Source organism: Oncorhynchus keta, chromosome 32 (genome assembly GCF_023373465.1).
Source record: "Oncorhynchus keta strain PuntledgeMale-10-30-2019 chromosome 32, Oket_V2, whole genome shotgun sequence".
Classification (NCBI taxonomy): domain Eukaryota; kingdom Metazoa; phylum Chordata; class Actinopteri; order Salmoniformes; family Salmonidae; genus Oncorhynchus; species Oncorhynchus keta.
Window position 1 is genome coordinate 25,661,254 of NC_068452.1, and position 9,927 is coordinate 25,671,180.

Sequence of the window (9,927 nt, forward strand, 5' to 3'; positions counted from 1 at the left end):
ATCGTATGTACTGTATATCAATAATACATAGCATTATCACGGTGTATCCCATTCACTCACAGAGTATCTGTTGTCAATCTTAGCACTGTACTGGAGCTTGTTTTTGCAGTGTGAACATTCCGTCACGGCTGGAAGACAAGAAGGAGAAGATAATGGCATGTTAGTGGATACTACGGCCAAGACAGGAAGTCATCAAAAGGGCTCATAGAGTACTCCAAGACTTTGTACAGATATGTTGTAATCTGCGTTCTGTTACTAAGAACATGTAATCCTTCCTGTCAACTGGTCCAGTTGTCTGAGACTGTAGTTTCGCAGTTGATAATTTACCTGCAAAATAGCACAATGAAGGTGGCCATGCCAATGAACTGTACGTGACCCATGTCAACGGGCTGGCGACTACTTCTAGTCATTTCTCTCCCACGACAGGCACTCACTGGGGGTTGCATCCAGTAAGAATGAAACAGGGACATTTTTTGAAGCAGAATATAATTACCACTACCTGAACTTGTAACCAAGCATTTTCTCCTGTTTCTATTGAACACAACCCAAGACTTGGCTGCCTGCCACAAACCTCAGGTTTCCAATCCCCATAACTCCTCATCTGTGATATTTGAGACACTACACAGGAGTGCAGAGCATGGCCCCATATATTATTTAACAGTCCCCATTCTAATGAGAGGACGGTAGAGCGTGACACCCTCTGCTACTGTGGAGACTTGATGTGGTCAGGCTAGAGCCATTAAAATTATCAAACTGTATAGACAGTTGGTTCTATTTTAGTCCTGGGTACCCACGTGACCGCACATGTTTGTTCAATACCAGCACTAACACACCTGCTTCAATTATTGATGTTTAGATCATAAACATATGTTATGCTTGTGCTGTGGTCCTGTGTTCTCCCCAGGACTGGAGTTGGGAAACTTGACTAGTGTAGACCACTCCGATCTGAGCATTTATCCTAAATGGGAGGTTTTCTGTTTGTGGTGAGGATGTGTGTCCATGTCACCTCTGGGGAATAGGCTGTTGTTGACTCAGTTAATGGAAATCATTGATGTGCCTGCAAGCGAGAAGCTACCAGATTACAGAGATATTCATGAGCCAATAGAAGGCTTTGGAGAGTAAATTGTAATTCCATTGTTCTCAAAGTGTTGGAGTCAATTGGGGATTAATGGCTCTGGTATTGTGGGCTACTTGCTGGACGACAAGGCAAAGTCATGTTGGAACATGAGCCCACAGATATAACTCCTTAAACAGAAGCCTCTGGGCATGGAATTGTTTGCTTATGAGATGTGATTACCTTATTTGCCTGAATTACAGTCAGAAGATGGTTGTGGTTGCAGGTTCAGAGATTTACAAATAAGTATTCAAAAGTCCCTTTTCTGAAAGGCCGAGTCATGAGACATAACATGAGCATGTCTGGCTTATAACGAATATGGTTTTGTTAGTAGTTTGTCACCTTTTTAGGTACAACAAAAATGGTGCAAATTAAACATTTAGATATTACCTGGCTGCTGAGCTGGTGTGTTAGACTCTGCCAGTGGCTTTGAGCTTGGCTCTGAAGGGTCCTTTGTCATCTGCACAAACAAAACAGGTACTTGTAAATGCTGTTTACTTGAGGCACCCTGACATGCAGCAGAAACACCACATGCACCTGAGATATGTTGCACATAACCTGGGGTGTTGTACACTACTTCACAGTTTTGTAAACAGTTGCACACCTCAGACAGGGAGGGGTTCACCCCAAGTGACGGGTTGGTTTTACACCCTCCATTTAGACAGGTGTTCATGGCCTCCAAGTTCTGAATACCTGTCAATGTTGAACATCCAAAATGTGGTGGAGTTGAGATCCTATACAATGATCCCTGTTCTCAATATCAAATTACCACACAGAACTTGCAAACTTATTTGTAAGTGATAATGGACTGTGTTGCAGCAATTAACTTTGAATAAGAGTACAGTAGCACCTTGCTCTGCTGTTTCAAGAGGTGCTTGAATATATAAGCGTAAGCCAATAATGACATTTAATGCCACCTGAAGGTGAGGGATTCAGACGTTCAGACGATTCAGACGTTTTCCTGAATTTCAATGCTATTCATTGGCTCTCAGTCAGTGCTGGCACACATGAAACATTCAGCTGAGGCGTAAGGTATGACCAGAGGGACACAACCTTCAAAACTAATAATAGGAAATGAGGTTGACCCCTCACATGGGTGTCGCATGTCCGATTTTGGTTTCCACCTCCGGTGCTAATCAATTATGGAACAAGCCTACTGACGGTAGCCTACCTGCTGCTTGGCCCTGGACATCCTGCGGTCCACCATGGTCTGCCGGCGCCGGGCTTCCCAATGCATAGCAGACATGCTACACCAGCATCTGTGGGAGAGTGGAGCTAACTATCATTAGACCACAGTGCCAGTGCTGTAGCCTGATAGACAGACAAATCCCTATATCACCGTTTTGCCAATTCTGATTAATGACATACCAACACAATGTCTTGTCTTTGTCTTAATATAAACAGGGGCCACTGATGCTATTCCCTCTATGTCTCCACACTGCTGCATCGGGAGTTTTAATGAATGTGTATAAAAAAAGGCAATAGCTGTCACTGGATAGTATAAACATAACCTAGAGTAACCACACCAACAGTCATTAATTAAAGAAAATCATGTAAGACATTAAAATGAACCTCTTGATGTACTGGATCTGCTATGTTGATTATTAATCTAGGTTAACCGATTGAAATAAGATATACAATGAGGAATGTAGCAAAATAAAATGATTTGCAAGTACAGCTACTTTAAAATATTACATTGATAAGGAAAAACATATATACCCTGTTAAATTCAGCATGCAAAAATAACAAAGAATTATTGGATCTTTCACTTACAACAATCCCTGGAGAAAAAAAAAAGCTGTTTTGCCCTCAGAGGCAAGGTGGACTTCAGCAGCCCAAAGCAGGTAGCTAATGATGACGTTGACTACCTCAATTTTCCATCTTCAAGTATTTCCCACCTGCCTCGCAAGTTACCTAGCAACTGAACGCTCACTTGAGTTGGTGGCGTCATAGATAAAGGTAAGTAATTAATTACTCACCCCAGTAGTTCACCCCCTGGAGATACAATTCTCACCTGAGGAGTCTGGAAATCTCCAACCCATTTTATCATGTAATATGTGCAATGCACGTTTGGTAATTTACCAAATGCATGGTCGTTCTGCAATAGTTTTGCACCTGTGAATCTTTCAGGCGTCAGCTTTACAATATATGGATGTATTTCCATTATTAGTCGGTAGAGGGCGCTACTGTCATGTTTAGTAAGACAGACCCCCCTTTTTTAAACCACGCAAGTCGGTTATTAAGAACAAATTCTTATTTACAATGACAGTTTAGGAGCAGTGGACTGCCTTGTTCAGGGGGAGAACGACAGAGTTGTACCTTGCAGGCTCAGGGTTTCGTTTTCTTGCCCAACGCTCTAACCACAAGGCTACCAGCTCCTTTCTACTGATTCAGTCTGGAGACCTTTTTTCTTGCATTCAAATTCCAATTGATCAAAGCTTTTATGTTTTTTTTTTTTATCTAAAAAACATTTTACATTTAAGTCATTTAGCAGACGCTCTTATCCAGAGCGACTTACAAATTGGTGCATTCACCTTATGACATCCAGTGGAACAGCCACTTTACAATAGTGCATCTAAATCTTTTAAGGGGGGTGAGAAGGATTACTTTATCCTATCCTAGGCATTCCTTAAAGAGGTGGGGTTTCAGGTGTCTCCTATAGGCCTATTTGTTTTTCTAGCCTTTTTTTCTCATACAAAGCAGACACAGTAATTGCCAATGACAATACATAAGTAGATGCGTAGACAGTCTACTTAGAAACATATTCTGCATGATTATTCAGCTCTAAAAGTTAATTGGTACCCAATTTATCATTTTCCAATTGTTTGTTAAGATAGCAACTGCTCTATGAATGTAGCGGCAATTAATAATTGTCCATTGTATATTGAGGTTGTTCCCTTGTGATAATGACAGTAAAATGTATGTGTTGTGTGTGTGCGTAGATTGAGGGAATTTACGATGAGAGAAGAAGCACAGTATTTTTTATTTGATTTGCTTCACTGGAAAGATAATTTGTCAGTGATTTGAACGTTGACTGCATGTAATTACTGAGTTCGCTCAGAGGCAGACCCTTCGGCATGAAATCCTGCTCTGCCGGAAAGATAATTATTGTTGCACACACTGACACAATTTCTCAATCTCAATTCCCCTGCGAGTTTTCATTTAACTCCCATGTGTGATATCTGCCCTCCATTTGCTGCACTGTGGGTACATCTGATAACCACTCTATTTTTAAATCTGCACACAGTTTTGCATCCTCCCCTCATGACAGGCTACAACCAGCAAGTGTTGTGCTGAGAATAGTAACTAGATTCCTCCCAGATATGCTGATATGATCTGGCTGGTTTCATAACACATGCCCTATGAATACAGGGCACTCCAACTCCAGCGGGTCATTCACTGAAGTGTTATCATGGTGCTGTTCAAGGAAAAGACTACAAAGGCATTAGCATTCAAATTGCCACAGTCGATCCATTGTCCCCTTGCTGCCCCCAACTTTGTTCAGAGCAGAAAGACCTCAAGCGGCAACTACTTTATACACATATTTCCATGATTTTTGCTGGTATACAGTTCTCATAGGCTACTGAACATGACGTCTCATGTCAGAATATGAAATAGGTTACTGTTTAGTGGTTTACGATTATGTTTTGATTAAATAAAAAAAGGTGAACAGCCAAGACAGCCAACCAAGCTAAACGTACACACATAATCAATATCCTACTTTGTTTATGCCTTTAGTTTGACAATTCCAAAAGCAATGGACTGATAACTGTCGATAAGAGCTCAAAAGTTGACCTCTGACCACTTCCCATTTAAAAGTCATTGCATTAGGGGGAGGCTGGGACTGGGAGTGTTCTCGTTACGTCACTCGTGGGGGTTGTGTTCTTCAGTAGCGCTCAGCACCTTTGGTTCCATTCCTTGTCTGGAGATTCGAGTAGAGGGACGCTGGTGGTTCTAGCACCGCTTCTTTTGGAATTCTTCTTCTTCAGTGTGGATTTGTGCTTGTCTGTGTTGGAATTATGTTGTCTGATTCAATACAGACGCGCTATAAAGGTAAGATTACGTGTACATTTTCTAACTAACATCGTTTGTTTGGTTCAGTTCAACTAGCTCACTAATTAACGCTTAAGTGTCACGAATTTTAGATATTGTTTGTTGCACGGACACTATTGCTAGCCAATGTTTGTTAACCCAACTGGAATTACTTACAACTAAATAATTGTTATCCAACTATCTACCTAGATGGCCAACACTTCACTAAAGTGATGTACTATTTGTTTATTTTTTTCGCGTTAATGTTAACTAGTTAGCTTGCGTTAGCGACACCAGCGTTACTATGCAGTCGCATATGTAACGAACCAACAGGACAGAGGAGAGACGTTTGCTGAAGTAACGTTACATACAAAGGACCAGAATATTCTGTCCCTTATTGACAAAACACATTTCAATGTTGTCAATTAATTTTTCTGCAGATAGCAGAAACTTGTATGACAATGCGTGTACTGTACACTCTACTCGTATTGCCATGTAAGAAAAAGTGAACAGGATTTTAGCCAGTGTCAAACAGTAATGGCAATTCAGTTGCATTTCCATATAATTACATATTGAAAGTTGTTTTTTTTCTGCTATGGAGAGGTATGCAGGGTTGTTTTGAGAAACGTGTGGCTAACTGAAATGGGCAGTTAATTTTTTCCCAAAGCAGTGTCAGTAGACTAAACGTATAAATGATTGTCAGCTATGGTGCCATCTATAAAACATATCTAATCTTGCCAGTTTCCTTTCTTTTTACAAGGTCATCAGTGAGTCCGGTTGTCTGCCTCCTGGTCTGCAGCTGCTGCCTTTGAAGTAGGTGTGAATGCTTCATCTCTCTGGAGATACCCACCACCTCCCTGACTAGTCTGCCACCTCACTATCAGGACCAGGCAACCAGCCAGAATGGGCAACCAGCTAACAGAGATCGCCCCCAACACTCCTTTCCTCCCCAACTTCCAGTCTCTGCATGTGGTCGTCATCGGCCTGGACTCTGCAGGAAAGACCTCCCTGCTGTACAGACTAAAGCTCCGGGAGTTTGTGGAGACCATCCCCACAAAGGGCTTCAACACTGAACGGATTAAAGTAGCAGTTGGAAGCTCGCGGGCCACCACCACCTTCCAGGTGTGGGACGTTGGTGGTCAGGAGAAGCTGCGGCCCCTGTGGAAGTCATACACACGTCGCACTGATGGCCTGGTGTTTGTTGTGGATTCTGCAGAGGCTGAGCGCATGGAGGAGGCCAAGGTGGAGCTCCACCGCATCAGTCGCTCGGCAGAGAACCAGGGAGTACCAATTCTGGTGCTTGCCAACAAGCAGGACTTGGACTCTGCAGTCTCTGCTGTGGAGGTGGAGAAGTCTTTGGCCCTCCACGAGCTTAGCAACTCTACACTGCACCACACCCAGGGATGCAGTGCGCTGAATGGCCAGGGGCTCCAACCCGGCCTGGAGAAACTATATGAAATGATCCTAAAGAGGAAGAAGCTGCTCAGACACAGTAAGAAGAAGAGATGAGCTGTGCGTCTGAGCTTCCGAAAGGCGCTTCGCCCGCAGAATGGACCTCGTTGGTGTTCCTGGGAATTTTATGGGAAATTTGTGCCCCGATGGATCTGCTTCTGGTTTCCCAGTGACGGTCGGTCCAGAGGACTGAGAAATGGACCTGTTATACTATACGTTGGACACAGCACGGACTACGTTCAGCCCTTTGCAGTGGCTCTTTTTGTTCTATAAACATTGCCCTCTCCTTTTTTTTTTATCAAGTTGTGGTGCCGACACGGTCTAGTCCAAATATCCAGTGATGTATGGTAGTTCTAATTTAGTTTACCTTGTAGTAGTTCTAATTTAGTTTACCTTGTAGTTCACTTTGTTTCACAGAGGTGGTTCACCGTTGGAAAAGACAATGCTTTTGTAGATCAAAAGAGGGCCAGTGTTTCATCCCACTGTTCGGATGGCATTGGAACTGAAATGCCTGCTGGCACGAGGCCTGAGGCTGCTAACCATGATGCAAGTTTTCACCACAGTTTTGCTTGTCATGATGGACTTAAATGTGTGAAGTTGTTACAACCAATATGTTTTTACATTCTGTACATATTTTTTTGTAATACTTACAAGTGAATAAATTATTGAAGACACTATTTGGAAGTCCCCCTTTCCATCTGTTTATATGACCATGCTGACTAAGTGTTAGTTTGCCCTTGTTATGTCAAAATGTTTGTGCAGTTAATGGTATTCTCAACAGAACACCAAGGGTCCCTATAACTTATAGGTCCTTGGTCCAGTTTCCCTTTTTGTGCTTTTGAGGTAGTTTTTCTTAACGTCATTGAAAAAGTGTCCTTTGGATTCAGGAGACAACGGCTCATGTTTCTATTTCAATTACTAATCTTTCCTTTAACATCTGCCTGCTGGATCCCACCCTGGCAGAGATTGTTTAAAGAACAAACCATCTCTTTGGCTTATCAGAGCTTCTGCATCAATCGCAAGAGGAACTGCTTACCTGTATTCTTCAATGGCATTTAATTCGTGATTTGCACATCAAAAGTCTCCTAGAGGATGTTCATTGGCAGTTTTCCAGTTATTTTATAGATCTATTTTAGCTCCATTAAGTCATTAATTGATCAGAAAATGTATTAGACAAATGGTATAATTAGCTCACAAAGATAATTGGTAATAGTTGTTAGAATGCCTTTTCTTGAAGGACATCTCACCTTCCATTGAGAGAAAGGGCAGTGTTAAATGGTAGCCCAAAAACCACAGGCAATTCTAAACCTCAGATTGTTAAGTTGCTCTTCCTGACATAGTGCACTACTTTGGCAGTAGTGCCACAATGAAAATAACCTAGTTCTTGCCAAGTGCTAATATGTAACTGGTTTCTCAGATATATTGTATTTGATCAGTAGAGATAATCTACAGGTTTGAACAAGTGACCCATATTACTTGTATAGTGGAAATCAGTGGATTTAGTAGAAGTTGTTAGATTTTTGTATGTGTTCACATAATACTAAGAAACAGGATCAAGGATCTACAGAGTTTGGCCTGTATAAATATTTGAAAGCCATATGAAAGGAAAGCTGACTTCAAACGTACCACATAATTCAAATCAATAATGGAGGCTAGGTGCCTACACCAGCACACGAAACCCTTCACTTCAGTCTATTTTTGGTCATTCTATTTATCAGGTAAGGGGGCCATGACCAGATTAATACAATGTCACTGTCTTTGAATTGTCTCTCACACTTCACACATTTTGGCGGGTATGTATTTCTACCTTTTTTTTGAGGTTGTCCATGCTGTTATATTCCAATTGCATCAACTATGTTCTGGAGGCATTTTCACCCTTAAGCTTACCGTATACTTCCCAGTTGAAACAGTTTGCATGTTTTGGTGTTCAGCAGTTTTTTTTGTTTTTTTGGATGGGCTGTTTGAGTGCACTTTTTTTATTGAGGTTAGTTGAAGTCTACACCCCTTCGTCGGTGATTGGTCAAAAGTAAGGATTCTTCAATTAAATGTTGTGCATGAAAACTAGTCTTATTGAATGACATTTGTTCAGGGCGTAAATGAGACATGTTTGCCTAGCCGAGTTCTGCTAAGAGCTAACCGAACCTAGTGTGCGGACGGCCTGCAGGCCGATCTGGGAAGACGAGTCATGCAGGAATGTAAGAAGGACCCACCAATACCCAGCCCCCCATCACGGCCACAGTCAAACCACCAACTATACACTTCTACTGATACGATACCAAATCCAATTACCTTGATTAGAACCTCCCTGTGTGTGTCAGCAGCTTGAGCTGGATTAGTCAGCAGTATTGACTCAAACCAGCACAGAAAACACAGTAGCCAAGTTAAATGCAATTAAACCTTTATTTGATTAGTGTGTTTTTGAGATTTCATCAAAGTGCTCTGCTCTCCCAAGGCTCAAGACCAAAACCATGTAAAGTAGGTCTACATGAATTGAAGTTAAGGAAACATTTTTCAGTAGAAGTTAGGCTTTAAAGGTCTTTGACCAAACCATTTGGTTTTGCCAATAACATACATCCAGCTTGGCTGCTAACATAGTTGGCCCTGATGCCTAAATATGCCCTGCACGCTACATTTCACCCCCCCCCGCCCCCCCCCCCTGGCCAGTGCTGTAATTTAGGGTGTTTCTGATGTGTATCTCCACATTCTGTGGGAGGTTCTAGCTTTATGGGTAATTTAAGTTGGCTCACAGATAGTGCTTCCTGAATAGAACATTACCTCTCACTCTCCAATCAGCTTTGAGGTAATAAGGCAGGGAAATTAGTCTGTGCTAAGGGAATTTTTTACCCTTGAGGAAAAAGTACTCAACTTATTTGTGTACTTGAACTGCAGTGTAGGTCTAGTAGTTTACTTTTATGTACTTCACAGGGAATGCTTTGTAAGGGTGGGTACAAGTCAAGCAGAAATAGCAGAATTTGACAGGTTCTCCCTCTGCATTGTTGCTCCCATAGTATAGCTTGCAGCTAGTGCGTCATAGCAGTGAAGGGTGTGCAGAGGCAAGCTATCAAGCTTGCGTGAAGCTCTATTATATCAAACAAACCCTGTGATTCACACCCACTCTCTAAAGAATAGCTGAGCAGTGACACAGGCCTGGCTATGCACTGTCCCCCAGGCACTAAAGGAGATACCCAGTCTGACAGCCAATGAGCTGAAAGTACTACTTAATTTGTTTTTTTTTGCGGTATCTGTACTTTACTTTACTATTTATATTTTTGACAACTTTTACTTTTACTTCACTACATTCCTAAAGAAAATAATATACTTTTTACTCC

The 9,927-nt window shown here is 41.9% G+C and overlaps 1 protein-coding gene across 1 annotated transcript; it reads left to right on the top strand.

Annotated features, from left to right (window-relative positions):
• The first annotated feature begins 4,963 nt into the window (after window positions 1–4,963).
• On the top strand, window positions 4,964–7,275 carry LOC118365428 (ADP-ribosylation factor-like protein 4D). Its single transcript, XM_035747614.2, has 2 exons — window positions 4,964–5,167; window positions 5,907–7,275. The coding sequence occupies exon 2, from the start codon at window positions 6,050–6,052 to the stop codon at window positions 6,653–6,655; it is 606 nt and encodes a 201-aa protein (XP_035603507.2). The 5' UTR covers window positions 4,964–5,167; window positions 5,907–6,049; the 3' UTR covers window positions 6,656–7,275.
• Window positions 7,276–9,927: the final 2,652 nt, after the last annotated feature.

Excerpts from the sequence above, each read along its gene's own strand:
- LOC118365428 (XM_035747614.2), top strand. The coding sequence starts at position 6,050 with ATGGGCAACCAGCTAACAGAGATCGCCCCCAACACTCCTTTCCTCCCC.